The 21,011-nt window shown below is 39.1% G+C and overlaps 1 protein-coding gene across 8 annotated transcripts in view; it reads right to left on the bottom strand.

Moving 5' to 3' along the window:
* The window catches only part of DLG2 (discs large MAGUK scaffold protein 2), a 1,037,179-nt gene that overhangs the window by 30,731 nt on the left and 985,437 nt on the right, over positions 1-21,011 (bottom strand). For all 8 annotated transcript variants that reach the window (XM_050914840.1, XM_050914880.1, XM_050914903.1 and 5 more), the window contains one exon: positions 11,523-11,598. In XM_050914840.1, the coding sequence (XP_050770797.1) occupies positions 11,523-11,598 (76 nt within the window). The remainder of the gene's footprint in view (positions 1-11,522; positions 11,599-21,011) is intronic.

Genomic DNA, 21,011 nt, shown 5'->3' with positions numbered 1-21,011 from the left:
TTAGATGGACTTTGGCTTTGACCCGGGTTGGCAGTTCCTGTGTCCCTATAACCTCCCAAACATGGCCAGTGAGTCACTAAGTCAATCATAACTGAACTGCTTGAATTTGAGTGAGCCAGAAATAAATATGTGAAATACAGAGACTGTATCACCTTGATGAGTGTTAATGCTTAACTCCACTCTTCTGGAGCTTTGTGTGAAACCTTACTAGAAGAAAACTTTGTTCTGTTTCTAATTCTTTGACAATATCTATTGCCAATATTATACAATTTTCTGTTCAACTACTTTTTTTAGAAAAAAGTCAAGTAAGTGTGACATTAACTACACATACGTGCAAATTTCGTACCATTTAATTCAGGGCATTAGACAACAAATTACAAAAATAGCACACACATGAAGTTAAACTCAGCACAAATTTCTGCTGGAACAGCTTAGAAGAAAAGCAATCAACTCTCAGCTGTAAACTTTGGTATTCTACCTGTACTAGCAAATTTTCACCGTGTTATATTTAATCTGTGACCAATTTAAACATTACACTACATATCTTTAAGTCAGTGACTCTCTTAAACATTTCTTTTACCTAAGCAGGGATGGCACACACTTGTTGTGAATAGAAAACACTGATACTATAGTCCCTAACATTGTGGCCACCTAAGAAACAATATTAACTTATAAATAAACTCCACACAATTATCAGGCTGAAGAAACTAGAAAATCTATGAAATACATGTATTTAAATTGCTCATTAACTGAAGAAATGACTCCATCAGTATTTTCTTTGATTGACAAGCTGCCAATAGGCAGAAATGTTTTTCACCATCTGGATCAAGTTCAACCCCAAAGCCTTTATTTCTCACATTTGCTACTCTATTCCATTATGCTTACAAGTTGCAGATATTTAGAATTTGTACTTCTCAATAAAATGCAAAATGGCTTTTCTGTTTTGGTTTTTTTTTTTTTTTTTTTAAGTGGAAAACAGACCCAAAGATTTTTTACTTTAGTATTTTTTTTAATTTGAAAGCAAAACTTCTACTGGATATTTAAAAGTAAGCTACAAAAACATATTTCTTCACTTTAGCTGAGTAAAAGCCTCAAATTTGACCTGACAGTATTTTTCACAATTTCTAGAACTGTTTCACCTCTTTAAAAAACCAAGTTCCTTAAGACATGCCAGTTCCCTGCTAGAGTCAACAGTGCTACCGTGGCATAAATTAAAACTGAAGACTCACTTGTTTTTCTTTACTTTCGACTGTGACCTGGGCCCAACAGGCATTACTATTAAATTATTGCATGTCTTTGTGGAGTGCCTCAAGATATCCTGGAGCAACGAGACACTGTACAGTTAAATTTTCCTGCCTATGTGCTGTTTTATCATCTGAATTTCATTTGATTACTTCAGCCCATGAGCCAACTAGATGCTGATGACAGCAGTATTTCTAACGTACCTTGCAGAAACGCTGAGCGAAACGTGTTCAGCTCAAGGGGAATGGTCAGGGCAGCCCAATAATATGGGCTCAGGTCAAAACAGATGTGCAGCCCGCGTGCACTGCCTGGCACCAGCTCTAGCCATCGTGAAACGTGAAGACAGGACTGGAGGATGCGAAAATGCATGAAAGAGCAAGGGTAGCTGGACAAATGAGACTCAGCTTTTCCTCTGGCATGGGGAGAAGACGTCTCCTCCAAGATACAGGCTGCACTGGCAGGAATGATGCTGAAATCTGATTCTTCCATGACACCCAATGCTACCCCCATTTCTGAGGTCTTGCAGCCTTTGCCAGAACTTAAATCCAACAGAAAGAAAACCAGAAGCAAGACAGCAACAAAGCCAGATGGAGAAGAGCAATTTATTCCTCCTCCCTGCACTGGGCAGTTTCACACCAAAGCTCTGGAGAGTATCTTCACACCTACTAATGCCCTATGCCAATAAAAAGTCCTTGTGCAGAAAATAGCTCTGCTCAGCAATTTGCTTTTAATAATTCCCACCAGCTTTTTTTGACTTCTTATAAAGATCTATCTACAAGAACGAGTTGGTGAGCAATTCTTGCCACATGATTTCACATTACTTTTTTATCCTTGTCAGTAATTTCCATTTTATCACAGAGGAAGTATTCTTGAATGATTGCTAAAGAGTAACAACTAAATTCCAATATTGCAGAAACAATGGTTTTGTAAAAGATTTTCTGTCAATTAGTAATGGAGATGTAAAACCAGAAATTTTACGACATGAATGATTTCCAAAGCTTATTTTAAGTTGCACACATGAAAAATCTTTCTTATTCTCTGGTAACAGCAAAGCAAATTTCAATCATTCTGATACGGGGGAGTGTACAGTAAAATACTGATTCACAACTCTTGCAGATGACATGCAGAATAATTTTCTATAAAAAGCTCAGTTCTGAGCAGAAGGAGTTTTCTTGTCTGTAATTTTTCCACCTGTAGGTATACAAGCAAAGAAGTTCAGGAGCCTGCACTATCTCCACAGCAGAAGCGTAATTCTTATTGACGCTGCAGGAGCTATATGCTGGGCTCAGCAGAGGGCTTACCCCTATGCATTTCTAGGTAGCTTTGCCTAACCTAACCTAACCTAACCTAACCTAACCTAACCTAACCTAACCTATCCCAAGTATTTATATCTTGCACTTGGGAAAGCGGTACCAGAGGATTATATTCAGAATATCTTCCACAAGTGCCTAGTTTATTCACTGCAACTACTAGCACAAAGATTAGTCCAAAAGAAATTGCTGAGATGTTTAAGTTAGGCTTTTAAACTGCACAGTTTAAATAAGGCCCTGTGATTTTAAAAGCTTAGATTACTATGTCTGATCAAGATAGAGCAGATAAGAACTGCAAATCCTTGTCACGCCATAGCCTCGTGAAGCACTGAAGGGCCGTAACCCTGTCTCACTGTGCCTTGAAATGGCTGCTATGTTTTTCAGAAGGGGCACCCAGTTAAGGCTCAGAGAAATGGGATTCACTGCATCTAGCTTTAAACATTTACCCTGTAGGTGCCTGGGGCAGTGGTGGTGACCCCAGCCTCCCTTTACAGTCAATGATTGATTCATCACATCTCTTTTAGACAACAGTGGCAGGTTGGTGCTCTTGACCATGAAGAAAGGAAGAGCTGTTCATTTTGGGATTTTTGAGGTGGAGAAATATTAATTTAAGAGAGAGCAAATTCATATTTAAAAAATCAGCTAATGTTTTTCAACATTTACAGAATTGTCCCAACATCATGTGTAAATTATATTTCTGCAGGAAGTCATATTTCAGGCTTTCCAATTGTGCAGGTAAAATATTTTTCTGACAGGTAAAAGCCAAGCTAGAACATTGTGACCCATCTCTGCATGTGCTCCTTACACATTTTCCAGAAGCTTATAAATAAATGCATAATGGAAGCATATTTTAGCTAGGACTTATCACTCTAAGCAAATTATTTTTAATATTAGTGGGTGTCCAATAATTGTCTGGCACTGAGACAATAAAACATTTTTGTTTTGGGCAAATTGCAATGTGTTTGTTGGAGTGTTACTGAAGAGTCATTTTGTTTATACGGCCGAGGCCACACTATAAACCATTCTGGATGCTAAATGTTCCTAGAAATGCTAAAATGTTATTAGGAATCAGATCAGATCAGAGTAGAAATACTCTTTTTTTTTTATTTTTGAGGGCCTGCCTAAAGCAAAGTTTCAATTCAAATCTCTCTAAACTAGGGGACTGAATTCATATTCTAACTTTTTACTCTGGTTCATGTCTGCTATTTTTAATGTGACTGAAACAATATAACAGTCCTTAGCAAAAAACACATATGGGGGCTCAGGTCAGCTTCTACCGCATTTAATGGGAAGCCTCTTTGCCTTCAGCACGTTAGAAACACGATGTAATGGAAGTAAAAGAGAATACTCAATTCAATTGATACTGCAAGTGGAAGTAGCACCAAAGAATGGAAAAAGATTTATAAAGTAAAATTTAATTACACAGCAGAGACTGACATTTTATTCCTAATGGTCAAAATTAATCAGAATTGGTAGTATAAGCCTTACAGGAAAAACATTATCTTCTGCAGCCTACTGCTAGCAAATGCTGCTTGAATAGTCATAAGAAGGGCAAGCTAGAGAATTTTGGACCAAACTAAAGTGCTTTGATAGTCACAGAGCAAAGTAAACAGCAAGTTCATCCTGGTCGTTCATGATCTCATCTGGGATCACATCGGTGGGACGTGTGTCTGCAGGACAAGTAGGTTCAATAAACTCCCACAGCCCGTGGTCCTTGCCAGGGCTATGCTGTTGGTTTGCCTGTGTCCTGCCTTGTGTCTTGCCCATCCCACCTCACCTTACTGACATGACTTCCTGGCTTGATTTTGGACCTGACTCACCACTACGGACTTTCTGGGATCCACGGGGCTGTGGACCAACCTTGGTTGTTGCCACCAGACTTGCTGTTCATGCCCTGGGACTGCCCTGGACTGCACTCCTCGTTGTGAGGCTGCTGTCACCCCTTGGGTCCCAGTGGAGCAGCCCTCTCCTGCTGCTCCCTGTTACCATCAGTCTTGCATCCAGGTTATTGTCCTCCAGCTGCTATCCTGGGCAACTGAGAGCTGACTGCAGTTCACTCTGCCCTCTTTAACCCAATGTCTTTAAAAATAGCAGTAAATATAGAAATAGAACAGCAACGCTGCAGCTGCATTATTCACTGGCTGCTCCTTAAAAACTACAGTAGTGGCAGGCTAGAAAAAATATAAAAGGGCTGGATTACACAGGCAAGTACACACAGGGAGATTGCTCCTAGGCATGTTGCTCCCAGGCATATGTACCTCCAGTTCCTGAAGATTACAGCTACATAAGTCATCATTTTTCTAAGCAACAGTCGGAATACCAGTTGGAGGCCAATTTATAACTGAGCTGAGCACTTACTCCAGTAAGAGTGCTCAGATTTCTTTGGAGAATACCCCACAGGCAGCCGTTCCCATTAAATAGCAACAAGAAATTAGAAAGACTGCGAGAACAGAGAAAAGTCAGGCTAGATCAGTAAGGAGGGATAAATCTGGCTGAGACCAAGAATAAAGAATATTTAATTGTGTGTCAGTGCTTACGCCACCTTCACTAACCCTTCTCCGTATCATCTTTGCAGGTAGGTGTGTGCTGCTTAATTTATGTTCAACCTCTCTTCTTCTTAGTAAATCACTCCACTTGTGATCCCACGCGTTCTCGTGTTTGACACTTCCATTATCTTTTACTCGGCATCTGTTGCTATTTTCTAATCACTAAATTTAGAGGTGGAAAAAAAGGCAGAGGCCCCTCCTTTTCTCTTTTCATACACATACACATGGACAAATACACACCAATGTGGACAGAAATGCTATTCCCAGTCCAGTATCTTTCCTGTCACTACCATTTTGCTACTGACTGGAGGGAATTCAGAAAACAAACATGATTAAGCAATTGAGTGGATTATTTTATAAGGAAAACTGAGGGATCAATGAATGCAATTTTTGGGGTATGTCAGCGAATCTACTCTTTCTGTCAGTGCAATGTAACCCACTGGAGAGCGTGTGTTACCAGGCTCTCCAAATCAGCAGCTAGCTCCACAACAAAGATGCAGGTTTTTGAACATTGTGGATTTTCTTCTACTTCTATTATTGTCCCAGTACCAATCACTTTAGGAAATCCATTCACTGTGTCAAATATCTTTAGAAGAGAAGTGCAAGGAAAAGTTGGTCAAAATACATTGAATATGTGGAAAACTTTCTGATGATGGACTACAGAACAGTTTCTCCCTAAAAGTGGTGAAACTTTATACTTAGAAAACTTAAGCCTAGTAAAACACCGATGTTAGAAACAATCTTCAATAGGCAGAGGGAGAGGATAGATAGTCTAATACATCTTTATACTTTCTAATTTCTGAGAAGCGGGGATTCAATTGAGATTATCACCTTTTTCTCTGCATTGATACACCCGGATCTGCCACAGTGAACCACTAGCACAGACGCTGTACCTGAGACCAGGGCACGTGTGACTGCAGGTTCTGCTTGGTGAAGATGAAGACAATCCAGTCTCCATATACACTGACAGAAGTAATAACAACAGGCTTAAACTGCAGCACTTTAGCCATTTCTAATGATGAGGAGAGTGAAGCACTGGAGTGGGCTGTTTGGGAAGAATATGAAAATTCTGTTGTGGCACGTCTTTAAGGAGATATTAGACAAATCTGCGAGACAGGAGGAAGGTACATAAGACACCCTCAGGGCAGAGGTTGGACTTGGTGACCACCTGAGGTTCCTTACAGACCAGTTTTTCTCTGATTTAATGACGAGGGCTGAAAATGCCATGATTTTCTAGAGCATAAATTGTTTGGAAATAGGTGGGTTGGTTTTTTTTTTCTGAAGTACTTAATAAGCTGTCAAAACGTCTCCTATGTATCAAGTCCTGACAGTCACTGGATTTTGACATTTGGAGGAGAGGTACATTGAGTATGCACAGGATTTTATTTACACCACAATACAGAATTTGCTATCTCAGTCAAGTTGAGCTTTTTCCTTTCATGCCTCAGTGCAGTGTTGCTAAAATGACAATAAAGCAAGAGGATGACCTTACATTGCAGGCAGGGCTGTGGGATCTGTAAACAGAATCTGCTCATAAGAAATATTATTAAATGCTATCAAGCTTCTGACTGTCATAATAAATACATTCAGAGGCATTTGAAGGGGCAGGCTGAGTGCAGTGCAGGTAATCTGACCGGAATATGAAAAGAACTGTGGATGACAAGCTAACTGAACAGAAAAAAACCTAATGGATGGTGATGGAGCAATATGGTGTGGGTCACAGCCCAGGACCTGCACTGCGGATGAGCAGCAGAGCTGCTGGGAGAGATTTTGGAGGGATGGGGCGATCCCTTTTCTTGGCAGGCACCTCATCCCTGTTTGGCACCCTGCTGAGCAGCCTCACTAGGGCAGGCACCCATCTGGCAACACTTCCCGATAATCATGGACTGAACAGCCGCCATGCACCCTGACACGTGCATTAAAAATGAGAGCTGGTGAGAGGCATGACATTTATTTCACTGGGAACTGAAATTGGGTCTTTGTCCAAAAGACAATGTTCTGGAGTCACTGGCCAAATAAGGTGTGAAATGAAAAGGCATATGGTATAAAAAACCAGCTCTCTGTATAAAATTAAGTTTTACCTAAACTTTATGCTTCATGATAGTGCAGCACTTCTCTGGGAACAGGCAACATTCAGGAATATTAGAAAAAAGGTGAGATGTTGATAAATGTCTTTTGAAGAGCTACAGTTTCCACCATAAAAATATTTTCAAAAGACAGTCAAGAAAGAGTATATGATCTGACAGGGAGCAAAGCAAAAGAGATGCTATTTTTGTCTCCTGAAAGACTGGTTGTAATTACAACAGTTGAGAAAAAAACAGATTACTGGCTCATCTCTTTCCCCTCTGTAATATTTCCATCATTGTTTAACGTTCTTTTTCATTCAGTAAAAAAATCTGAAAAGTCCTCAGCCACTGTGGGTTTTAGGATTAGAAAAGGAAAGGCTACTTTTGTTCAGCCTGAAGCCTATGGTAGGGAGAATTACCAAGAATTCAGTATGCTGCTTTGGCAGATATATAATCCTGCTCACAGCTACTAACACGTTCTGCTCCTTTTGGTGCAAGGTGAGCATCAGAAGATACTTGGGATATGATCTTGAGTTCAACATAGCATAAAACATACTTTTTAATTAAGCTTGTGCTCACATAACTCCTGTAGCTTCCTCCAGCACAAATATCAGACATAAACCTTTGGGCTGCTCTGTTTTCCTTTGATTATCCATAAACCAGTGGGCCCCATAGACTGAGACAGCAAATGCTTAGGAAATCGTAACGGTGTTATCTTCATTTATCTTTTTTGTGTTTGAAATTTTAAGGTAGCCAGTGTCCTGGCAACCCTGCCCTTTGCTGCAGTGGCACAGAGCAGCCGTAGGGAACCAGAGGGGTGGAGTGGTTGCTCTGATACTCCAGCCACCTTCAGTGACAATCAGAAAAGCTGGGGAAGATCATTACTACAATTATATGAATGAAGCCAGAAACTGAACTTGGTCAACACAACTGAAGCACAATCTTTGCTTGGTGAAATGCAGCTGTTTATACCAGTATTTGTATTCTCTTCCTTATTACAGAGGTGTTAGCATCTCTAACTGGTTTGATATCTTTAAAAATGTTAATAAGACCTAGGATTCTGATGATGTCTCTGAATCTGAACAAATAAGTTTCTTTTGGTCAAAATAAACAGAACATGAAAGAAAAGTAGCCCTATTGGGTTAAACCAGAGATCCAGTTAGCCCAGTAGCTTTTTCTGAAGTTGTCCAATAACAGATGTTTAAAAGAAAAAGAAGAAGAAACATGATCCTTCCCCTTTTATAACCTCTCTGCTTCTTGAAATCAACAATTAGTATGTCCTGACCTACATGACAAAAAAGTTAAAAGTTGTCATTGGATCCCTTGCTTGCTAACTTATCTAATTCCTTTTTAACTTATTTATTTTTTATACAATATCCTGTAATAATGAGCATCAGAATTTAATTATGCCCTGTATGGTAAGGTACTGTCTGTTGCCTGATTTAAACTTGAGACCAGAAGATTTCACTGGAGCTCCCTAATTGTGATTCACGTTCCTGTTTTTGTATCCATCCTGATTTTGTAGACTTTTATTTCACAAGCCGTGGATTGGACGAATCCAATGAAATGAATTAAAAGTGATTTAAATGTTCTAAATCATGTTTAAAAAAATGCTGAACTCATTTTCTAGATGAGGTAACACACTCAAGTTTGGCTTGAAACAGAGGAATTTTGGCCCTTTGAAAAGATTATCCTTTAGCTATCCCTGCTAACAGGTCTGTCAACTGTATTGCTGAGTGTTCTTAAACACCTTTTTAGTGAGACATAAGAAGCTGATCAGCTACAAATGTCACGCCATATATAATACTTTCTTTGTATCTTATCTCTGGATTTGGGATTAAAAATGAGGCATAAACAGATGAAAATGCATAAGACTTTTAAAACTTGTAAACTGTTCATATTTTAAAATCACAGAGAGAAGTTATCTCAATGAAATTTTGGCACTATCTCATAAAACATTTACTGTGGCTTATTAGCTCTTAAACATTGCTTCTGTAGGGGAAGAAAGGATTTGGGGCCAGCAAGATGCTTCAGGTAACATCACAACAGGATAAACCTTTTACCTGTGCAAAAAACCCCAAGAATTCTCTGTATTCAGTTAAATTTTGTTAAAAAATGCTTCCATACACATCTCCTGGCCAAATTTAGAAGTATCACATGAAAAGCTATTCTCCCAATTTCATCTTTAGAGTAAATTAAGACAGTACCGCTTGCCCACACGGTCATGAATGTATGAGCACAAAGGTGCAGCAGACACACATAAGCCCATTCCTATCTGAATTTTAGCTTGATTTCCAATAGAAGAGTTCTCCTGGGCTTACTGTAGCCCTGTTTATCTGGACTGAATTTCTTCCAGATAAAAAAAGTAAAGCATGCACTGTTAGACAGCTTACACCACTTCTTTTTGAACACTGAAAGACTAAATGGAAATGCTGATCCCTAAAATGCACATAGATATACATGTACTCAAACACCTCATTTTACATGTTGATGCTTAATTTAACAGTGAACACTTTTCCCCTTTATGCTCTTTCAAACACAAGCCCTGAAATTGTGGGATTTTTTTTAATAGGCAAAAGCAAATTTTACCAAATACTAACAATAGAAAGTGTGCTCCCCAAAGGGTACAATGGTCTTGGTCCTTAATTATGCACTTTCCTAAACACTGAAACAAACGTTGATGTGAGTGGCTGGAAGATTAATGTTCCACTGATGACAAAAATGGAAAAACAATTTGGGGAATCAAGAGGTAATTAAATTCTTGACAGACTCACTTGAATAAGGACCATTAGTTATATGAATAAATTATTCCCCTGAGGCTTTGATTATATACAGGAAATAGACATTTAACAAGTGATTTCACTGGCAATATAAAGCTTATTAACTCCCAAAATAAATGACAACATGAGAGTGGTCATTTCAAACTAAAAAATGGAGTTTTGACTCCTGAAGAAATGCAATGAGATGAGTAAGTCCTTTCACAACGCAGTTTGTCATATATTTTATACCAAGTCATCTGCATGTGCAAATAATGTGCAGAGGCTGAACTCTGATTCCATGTACCGTATAAATCTGGTTTCAGTCAGTGCAATTATTCTGCATTTGCATTGAACTCAGGAACTGTTCTGTAGAGCAGTAACAGGGAAATATTTGCAAGTCTGAAATATTATTTTGCTGACATGCAGAGGCTAGGGACCCACTGCGCTAGGAACTGCATGTTCATAGCAAGAGGAACTTCTTACCCTGCTAATCTGTCTGGGTGAAAGGACAGAATAAACTGGGATAAAGGAAGTATTATTATTCCCATTACAGAGGGAGACTGAAGCAAGAAGAGATTAAGAATGAGAATTTCAAACTAGGCAGAGGACCACAGGAACAGCAGGTCTGGAAGGGACCTGCTGAACCACTTGGTTTTGTCCCTTGTTAGCACCTACCTACGACTGTGTCCTCTCATCACCTGGTTTTGGCCCTGCCCTGTGTTTTCTGCAGCCAAACAGGACTTTTTGCTGATGGTTTCTGAAGCTCTGTCTCTTGGTTTGCTCTCAGAAGCCCTCAGTTGTAAATCCCATGCATGCCAACTGGACTGTTTTCAAAAATAAATCCCTGCAAATGTAATGTCGAGTATTCCCTACTGCTACAAATGCAAACTACACTTCAGCAGAAAAATATACCTCAACAGCCAGGACTGTGGGCATTTCTCATGCTTTAACTCTTGCCAGCCAGACGGCAATGTACAAGATATTAGACATCAGGCTAGTGAGAACTGTTGACTGTTGGGCGCAATAAAGCGATGCTGCAGAGTGGTAACAGCAGGAATGCTGTTCTGTCCAGGTAGCACTGATGGAAGGGAACTTGCATGTTTTGTGTTGGCTGGCCCGTCGTGCCTGCTGTGAAACACACTTGTGTTCAATGTCTGTCACAACTGTCAAAGCAGAACAACAAAAACCTAAATTTTGCATCTAGGACTCTTTAACTTTCAACCTTTTGTTTGAGATTTAACAGCTTTTGAAGCCAGGGAATTCACACTTCTTGCCCTATTTCTTTAAACAATTATCCATCTGCATTGGTTTTTAAAGTCTTCTTCTCTATCCATCATTGAACTAAAATCACAGCTATCACAGAATGCTCTTTATTTTCTTAGTATCTTCCAATTAGGAGGCACTGTCAGTATTATTATAAAAAAAATATTTAATTATTTCAAAGATTATATCATACTATACTCCTGTCTATATTTCACTATACTCCAGGTCTTGATTGCAACAATCTAAATATTCCTTATATTGCTAAAATTTTCTCTACTCTGAAACATATAAAACAATCACAAAGTGCAATTTCAAAAGGTTTCACTATTTACGTACCCCTTTTGCATCAATTACACCAGGTTTCGCGTTGAATTTCACCGTCTTCAAACGTGCACGCTCCTTTCTTTCAACTCTGGGGAAAAGAAAACACAAATAAAGAAACACATGTTGATTACAGCAGCATTTTGTACGATACGTTTGATATCTGATCTCCTGAGACCATTGGTGGCTTACTATGCATAAAGTGAGCATTTAAAGCAAATTTTATAAATTGGAAAGAGAGAAATGTCAGGTCACTTCCTCAGCCAAGCAGCAGTTTTCTGGCAAACACAGGACTGGATTCGAGGAGCCTTGGCTGGCCTACACCAGCACAACAGGACTCCCTCCCAACACGCATGGGAGTGTGGTAAAAGCACATCAAGGACAGGTTTACCCTCTCTAATTTGAGCTGTCCGAAAATCAGGCAACATTTAGAGTTCTTCTGTGGTCAGAGGAATGAAACAAGGACAGAGAGAGAATAAGCTGTTCACCTCAGTGCTTTCAGGTGTGCACTTTACGATAGAGTAAATTTTAGATCATGCAAATAAGGTAAAGTGAATCCCACAATTTCTGAATCTATTTTTAAACCCCCCCCCCCGCCATGGTTTCAGACTAATCAATTGCTTAAAAAAATACCTTAAAAATTAACTTAAAATAGCTTACAAAACAGCATGTGACACACAGCAGTGGTGAACAGTGTCTAGGCTCATGGCAAATGCAAAGTAAAAAGGATGAAGTTTCACCTGATGGGTTGAGAAGATGCAAGAAATTGCAGTTGTTGGAAAGGAGAGTCTTGCTCTTTTTGCCTCCCACTGCCTCATTTCCCATTGCTCCCAGCAGTGCCCCTCATTGCTGCCTTCTCCGCAGCAGAAAACTAACCAAGTAATAAAAGTGAAGAGGTTGTAATGGTTTTAAAGAGTTAATCAGTCGACTGAGATGATCCAGCAGCTTGTCTGCCTGGAGCAGACTGGAAGAGGGGAAGGGGAAGCTCCTTTCCCTTATGCTTCAGAGCAACCTTTGCCTTGAATCTCAAAGAAAACCAGAGAATTTCTTACTAACCTGAGTTTGAGGGAGCTACCTAGAAGCTTTTCAGAGGCCAATGTGCTATTGGGCAATCCTTAACAAATGTGTTAGGTATTTTAAGTTTTCTCAAATTGCCTCCAGCCCCTAAACCAACATTCACCACGCATGCGCAGATGGTCTGCCCCTAGCTTTGCAGAGCCCTTTGCACATGGTCGCTGTTTAAATCTTAGGTTCTGCCATACTGACTTTACAATACCACAGATTTTTAAGGGTCTTGCCCTCAGCTTGACTGAAGTGATTTTGAGTATGCTATCACTGGAAAGTTTTTCTTGTTTTAAAAACCTTATTTAAAAATGAATTTCAAATTTATCGTCTGAAAGATGGAAGTATGCTATTTGTTACAATATTCAAGTGCAGAGAAACTTTCTTGAGGCTTTGATTACTTAAAACCACACAGTTTTGCCAAAAAGAGCATTTCTGAGGAGACGTACAAATGCTCAGGGACAGAAGAGCTATTTTCAGCCACTCTAAAACCCTGTGAATTGCGTGGGTGGTCTTATTTAAATCATGCCCTCCACAAACATCTGCAAGCAGACAGAATGCAAAGAATTCATTTTTCTGACTCATTTCAGTGAAGACCTCATTGCGAATGGGTGAGTTCTGAAAACAAAGATGGGCAGGTTCACACTACCAAATAGTGTGGCCAAATAGGAGAGGACAGGCTATACATTTCAGGGGTTTTTCTTTGGCCTAGTTCTAGTCTGGCCCCATGAACTGACCATCCATTAGCAGGTGGATGCATTGGGTGAGCTCATCTTCAAGATCAGTTTAATACAAATGAATCTAGTATGCATTCACCAAGACTGCCTCACGAGATGAATCAAAGTGCTGAAAGGGAGAACAAAAAGGCCATTTGCTTTGAAAGCCCAATCCTGGTCTGAAAAACCAGAGCGCACAGCCCCTGTGAGCCCACCTCCTGCGACCTGAGAGCCCAAATTGCAGTGTGGTTGCAATATGGCTTAGTCTGTACAGTTCTGGTACTCGTATAATTAAAGAAAGTTGAAATGCCCCAATGAAAAGCCTCAAAAGTTGTTTGATCCTGATATCCATAGCTTCAATAAACACGGCTTGGGAGAGGAGTTGTTATATTGTATATGCAATGCCTTTGGACTGAGAAAATACTGAGATCTAAAAAACTCTTTCTGGGAGAGAAACACATATCAAAATCATTGGCAATGAGCTGATGCCAGACAAATTAGTTCTAAAGAACACACAGACAGTTTTACTTTTTAATGCTTAATATGTTTAGCCACCAAAATAATATAGAAGAGGAATGTGTGGCATCTTGATCCCTTTGTATCTTAGAATCAAGACTGGACAAACACAAGTTACAGTCCTCAGTACAGAGGGAAAGAGAGACACACAAGGCATTTATAAAGGACATTGCACTAGATAAGGCAATGTTTCTGTTCCTAAATATTATGGATCAATATCCTGAATTTCCATTATTCAATGAATGAGCATTATTTGAAAAACACATTAGTAAAACTTAAAATCTATTAGCATACTGAAATATATGTGGTAAATATTTTACCTGTGGGAAAACTATATACCCTTAGTATATTTGGAAAGTTCACCATTACTACAAGATTTACATATGTTGTATATTTAAACTTTTAACACAGTATGCTTAAATAATAATGCCAGAAATTAAAAAAAAAAAAAGATCTAAGGAGGAGTGAGCTCTCCCCTAAACAAAATCAACCCCCAAGAAAACCTGGTGCACAGAGAGAAATCTAAAGAAAGAAAGAAGCTATTCATGTCCTTACTCACCTTGACTAATATAGTCATTACTGTAAAAGTGACATTTACTAGCTTTGCAAAATCATCTACAGAATCTATCATCTACTGGCCCAAGCAAAAAAATCCGATCATCTACCTATAATTGAAACAGTAACTCTGTTTGTCTAAGATTAGGAATTGCTGTAGGAAATCTAAGTTGAATCCTGCAAAGCTAGCTTATAAGAGCTCAATATTGTATTTTGATTAGACAATAAATAGCTGGGAAAAAAGTGAGGTTTATTATATCCTCCAAACTGGTCCACATACGACCCTTTTTCTAACTTTCACAGTTTCCCACAAACGACATTAGAATACATTCCTGCAAATCTCTTGGTTTCTAAGTCTGGATAGCAAGAATACCTAGTTTCTGATAATTATTTTTTGAAATACAAACTCTAGTGTTTTGATAGAATGATAATTAACACAACATGTTTCCTTCTGTCTGAGTGGGCTTATATATTTCCTAGTGAAACACAGTGAATGTTGGTTACTATAGTTACAGTTTAAATTTAGAATAAATGCATTTCTCTGTAAGTGTGGAATATTCACATGGAAACAGATCAAATGCAGCTTTCAAATTAAATCTATGTTATTAAAAACACAAGAACAGTCTCAAACTTAAACTAGCAGATGAAGTCCCTTGGTAGTGCCAGTAAGAAATGAAGACTTGAGGCTGTGTAATTGCCTAAATAGGATGGATGCCTTCTGAGAAAATAATCAGCTCAAATGAACACAGCATTCTACTTATTAATCTGTGTTAACATTTAAACTCATTCCAGTCCTGTCTGACTTCCTAAAACATCTGCTTTTAACTTCATTTCTTATTCACTGCGTAAAGAAATTTGGAAATTAGCCCTGAAGAGTGGATCTTATTTATGAAATTCATTATAATTGCATTAGCAGCCATGGAGGCATCGCTGCTTTCTACAGGCATAGCAGACAGATCAGGAGTTGCAGAAACATTCTGCATTGCTTTGAGAAGTATATAAATAATGTCATTAAGTGCCATTAATCCTCCAGGCAAACATACCAACAACGTTCATACATGCTCAGCATGCCTGCTGAATATTACAAACATTTCATAATCTGGTACTGTATTAAGGATAGCACACAGTGTTGCCTCCCATTACAATTTTCCTGACACCTTCCACAATAAAACTGTTCTTGGTTACTCATAATTTAGCTGAACTGTAAACTTCCAAGCTGAAACTTCATGTGTCTCAGGGTGATTACATTACTGTTGCTGCCCGAAGTGTCAATGAAATGGGTTAGCTGTCAGAGAAAGGCTAGGATAAAATAAATGGGTTTGCCCAGTTTATAATATACTCTTAAAGCACTTCAGCTCTGGTGCTCTACTGCCTTCATGTCTTGGGTCTGGGACTTGAAATGTGGCAGTGGGTTGCTCTGGTATCAGGAATATACCTCTCTTTTTCCTGAAGGAATCAACCCAATATTTGAATGTCTGAAAAGCTTTGGTTTTTACATGCTCTGGAGAACTCTGTTAGCATTTAGCTTGGCTCTGCAAAGATCTAGTCTTTGTCGAGGTGGTCAGGGTGCAGGACTGCAGTGAACTAAGATGTTCCCATAATTTCTCATCTGAGCTACCGGGACACTTTTGCCATAGACAGAGCTAAAAAGGTAACTAAAATGAGGGAGATAAAAAGTATATAATAACCAGTTCTTTGAGCATCATTGATCCAGGTTTTCGAAAATACATCTTAATTATTTCTTAAAAGGAACACTAGTTCAAGCACTTATAGTACTTTTTTGAATCTTCACTTTTGTAATTGCTACATTTAAAGAAAAATAAACTTGTTTCCCTTTTTCCCCAAGGCAAAGGGAGTTTAGGCACAAAAAGCCTTTTGCAGCAGCTGACATTGTGAATGCCTAAATAGCACACGAGTGTAAATTCTTTACATTGCTTTAGCTGACAGCAAACCTACCATCCCTTGGACAACATTTTGATCAATCAGCTGAGGAAATTGCTTTTAAAGGGAGAAATGTTTCACTTCAAACTCTATCCATTTTTCATTCACCACTGCTGCACAAAGCAGGATTATGGGGGGCTGTGCAAAAAATGAAGTGAAGGGGGAGCATTCCCATCTGCCAAATTTGCAGAGGTCCAAATTTGCAACCCTGACTTGCCTGATATAAACATTGCTCCCGTGCCCCTTTCTAATTATATATCTTCTTGGTAGAGCTATGCCTAAGGGATGGAAGAAAGCACAGATATGATTTCCAAAACTACTTCATGGCTCAAGTCCCATTTTCAAAAGTGCCTGGGGGTCACTGAAACTCAATGAGATTTCAAGAAACGTTCAAAGACACCTACATCCAGCATTCAAACGTGACTTGGGAGCTGAAATGTTCCGAGCCCCATGCGGAAACAGCATCGCCTAGCACCACTGATGGGGATTTCACCTCCAGCTTTCCACCTGCTCTCCCAGTGTAGCTCCCTGCAGACATACTGCTGTGTACAGGGAAATGGTCTAAGACCATCTGAGATCTGGGACAGTTGGAGTATCACCTGTATACTCATTTTCTCCTGAAACCGTTCTTGGTAGTAGACACCTCATGGCCCTTTTTTCAAAAATGGTCAAGATTCATTCTCTTCTTCCCATGTAAAACTAAAGAAGTGGAGAGGTACATTGAAAATATACCTCAGCCTTCAGTGTTTCCTCACTAGCAAGTTCAAGACTTCAGTTCTTTGGGATGCTGTTCTCTTCCTACTCCTCTTCTGAAGAACTTATTACTGGGATGCAACACTCACTGCACTGCAATGTCTATCTGCTTTTGTGTTTCTGGGCACATGTAGCTGTTGAAAATGGGCCTCTGGTATTTTTCAAAATGAGACTTTCAGTTCTTCATGTGCACTGCAAACAAGAAGAAATCAAGCATAACTCAACCAGACGTGAATTGTTATCCTCCATTGTTGGGGGTTAATGGACCACTGGGAATTTTGTCAGTGCCCTTCTAAAAGCACTAATCAGTCTTCACAGTGGAGATGTGAAATATCTTTAATCTTCAATAACAGTGTTCATCACTGATGTAGAATACAGATGCAAATTGCAAACTGGTGTCGAGAATCAAATGCAATGCTTACAGTAGCCTAATTTGCACAGATTTGGCACTGAGGTGTTCTGCAGAATAAAAGTTATTTCCAAATCCAGCATGAAAACTGTACTAAGGAGAGTTATCAAACAGAAGAATGCAACATGTTAATGTGTTTCTTCTTGTCTTGTTTTGCCATTTCCAGGTCATCCACATTATATTTATTTTGCCTGCCCATCAAGTGAAGGATACGTGAAAATACATATTACTATTTATAGTCTAAATATGTGAAGTCAGTCCATAGTTTTTTATTGCTTCCATCCTCTGCACTGCTTAGTCTTGTTTATGTGAGGCCTGAGCATACCAATAGATTCCTATTCTCAAAATTATTTTTGAGCGTTCCTGAAGTGGTATTTTTGCAACAGAACATGTATTTTTCAGTAGGAGAGAACGTGCTCTCTTTCAGCTCTCCACCTTCAGTGACTTGCTTATAGAGAGCAGCTCAGCACCTGGTCAATATTTTATGAAAAGAGTAGACCTAATGCCATTAGGAAGTGAATTCTCATAGAATTGTAGAACAACCTTATTCTCTTTAAAAGCTAAGGGCTGTTTTCCTTCAGCATAAAAGTTTCCCATCATTGCAAGAGAACAGGAAGAGGTTTATACATACACATACATATCAATTTTATTCCATATTTATTTTTTCCAATTAGATTAGTAAGTATAGTCAGGTAACTTATTTTAGCCAAAGCTTACATGATTATGCCATGTTAAAAAGTTTTATCATCTAAGGATTAAAGTCTTAAGGGATGTTTAGAAAGGTAGACAATTTATAGGAAACCATTAAAAATAAAACTCACTTGAGTGGATAAACATGCCCTTCTGCCGAGCTGAGCAGAATAACAAATTTAAGTTGGCTTTTTGCCCACAGGGACTTCTGTGCTGGGAACACCTCCTGTTCCTTGTCCTTAAATGTTTGTGAAACATTGTTTTTTATGTACTTTCCCCCCATTTTGCTCTGAAAGGAGAGCGTGGTTACATGTATTTGTGGGGAGAATGTTGTCTATTTGAGAACACAAATATCAGGCTGGTACCATCACACACCTTCAGCTGGTAATAACAGAGATGCATAACATTTTGCAGTCAGATGCAATGGATATCCAATGAAAATGGATATCTTAGAATGATGTCCAGTCGGAGAGCAGTTCTGTGGCTGCACATCGTAAAGACAACAGAAAGATTAGTGTAAATATTTTAGTGTTTTAGGACCAAATCCTCTTTGGCTACAGTGGGAGCAGTAGTAAAAGTGGTGAGAATTTAGGCTTGGCCATTCTGGGGCAATCTGTGTGAAATCGCAGACTAAATTACTTTCAGACCCACAGACCCAAGTCAAGCAGATATACACATCATAGAAAATACTGAAGCTTGACATTCATGAAGTGGGAGGTTGCTGTTGTGTGAGGCTTGCAATGTAGGAGCTTTTCTGTGTGCAGAGACTCAGCAAAGAAAAAGTGAAAAGAACTGGAGCTGTAAAATCAATGCTACACCAAATTAAAATCTCTTTACTACTGAATTAGAGCATCTGTCTTGGAATTTAATACACTCTAACTTATGCACATTGGTTTCATGCTTTTTGTTGATTCGCTTTAACTAATGTGTTTCCACGGGGAGGGAATCTTAGACATAGGCTGCTCAGCTTGCTGCTGCCCTTTATGGGAAGCTGATTTTGTTTTGTTTATCTGGACAATAGGAAGGACAATGATGCAAATAAAAATTCTTGTGATCAAAAGCCCAGCATATGTAGACATTCTGATCTAAATCTATATCTATACATCTAAATGTAAGAAAAATCTAGGGAAAAGTTAATTCTTGGTCATTCTAGTATAAGATAGTAATTTTTGATGATAGAGGAGCAATTCACATGCGTAAATACAGTGCACAGATAATACCACAGGCTGCCTGAGACATTGGTACAGGACTGGTAGTTATGTCCCTTGTCGCAGTTTAACCCCAGCCGGCAACTAAGCACCACAGAGCTGCTCGCTCACTCCCCCAACCCAGTGGGATGGGGGAGAGAATTGGAAAAAAACCCCAAAACCTCATGGGTTAAGATAAAGACAGCTTAATAGGACAGAAAAGGAAGAAAATAATAATGCTAATGATAATAATAATAATAATAAAATACTACTACTACTACTACTAAAAGAATTAGAATATACAAAACAAGTGATGCACAATGCAATTGCTCACCACTCGCTGACCGATGCCCGGTTAGTTCCTGAGCAGCGATCCGCCCCTCCCAGCCAACTCCCCCCAGTTTATATTCTGGGCATGACGTTATATGGTATGGAATATTCCTTTGGCCAGTTGGGGTCAGCTGTCCTGGCTGTGTCCCCTCCCAGCTTCTTGTGCCCCTCCAGCCTTCTTGCTGGCTGGGCAGGAGAAGCTGAAAAATCCTTGACGTAGTATAAACACTACTTAGCAACAACTAAAAACATCAGTGTGTTATCAACGTTACTGTCATACTAAATCCAAAACACAACACTATACCAGCTACTAGGAAGAAAACTAACTCTATCCCAGGTGAAACCAGGACATCCCTCACCTTGGAGACCCTGCCCAGCATAATAACTCTGCCCTGCTCTCACCTTAGACATAGCTTGGATAAATCTTTTTGGTGGATGTGGAACCAAGACAAATTTGGCCTGCAATATTCATTCATTAATATTATATAATAACAACTATTTGGTGACTGTTAAACCACAACTGAAGTGGTTTGCAGCCTCTTATGCTGAAGTCCTACTGTTCCCAACATCAATATGATACAATAACACAACACCTTTATAGCATTATATTTGGTTTCTACCCAAGTGGCTACTCAGTCCCATGGTCAAGAACAACAGCTGTAATCAGACAACAAATACATACTGACAAATGGACAAAATGTTGTTTTCGGATGTAGAAAGGGTTGCAATGATATTTGAGCACTGCAGGATACTGAGCATTTAGTTGTCGTTAATCCCCACTGAGGTCACTGGCTCACCAGTTCATGAGATTTGGTCCTTGCAGAGATCAGTGGAGAAACACAGGGCCACCCTCATTTCTTTGTGCTGTCTCTTTCAGTAACCCTCCTCTAGCTGCAGTGCTACCCTCCAAAACTCCCTCTTAAAGCCTGACTTTACAATTTAACAATCAACAAGGCAACAAGTCCACACATTGGCAGCAGCACTGAAATCTAATGACAAATAGCTTTCAAACTCTATTGAATCACTAAGAGGTAAAGTCTGGTAATGTATCCAACATCCTGGCGAGAATAATGAGTGGCAGCTCCCCTATAACTATAAATTATGATTTCTTCTGGTATATCACATATATTATAGAGGAGAAAAAGAGTATGGAGTCTTGATTTATCATTCAAAATGTCTCTTATCAGCTCATGCTAAAATGTCACTGGGTGAAGGGCTCTCCTGTAAAGAGATGTAAAAAAAAAATGCAAAACTAAATACTTGGAAAGCAACTACCATTACACAGCACCTTAAAGAAGTAATATAATGTTCTTGTTACGGCTTTGTGTGTATATATACATATATA

This window comes from Gymnogyps californianus, chromosome 1, assembly GCF_018139145.2.
Source record: "Gymnogyps californianus isolate 813 chromosome 1, ASM1813914v2, whole genome shotgun sequence".
Lineage (NCBI taxonomy): Eukaryota > Metazoa > Chordata > Aves > Accipitriformes > Cathartidae > Gymnogyps > Gymnogyps californianus.
This window is presented reverse-complemented; position numbering and strand designations above follow the sequence as displayed.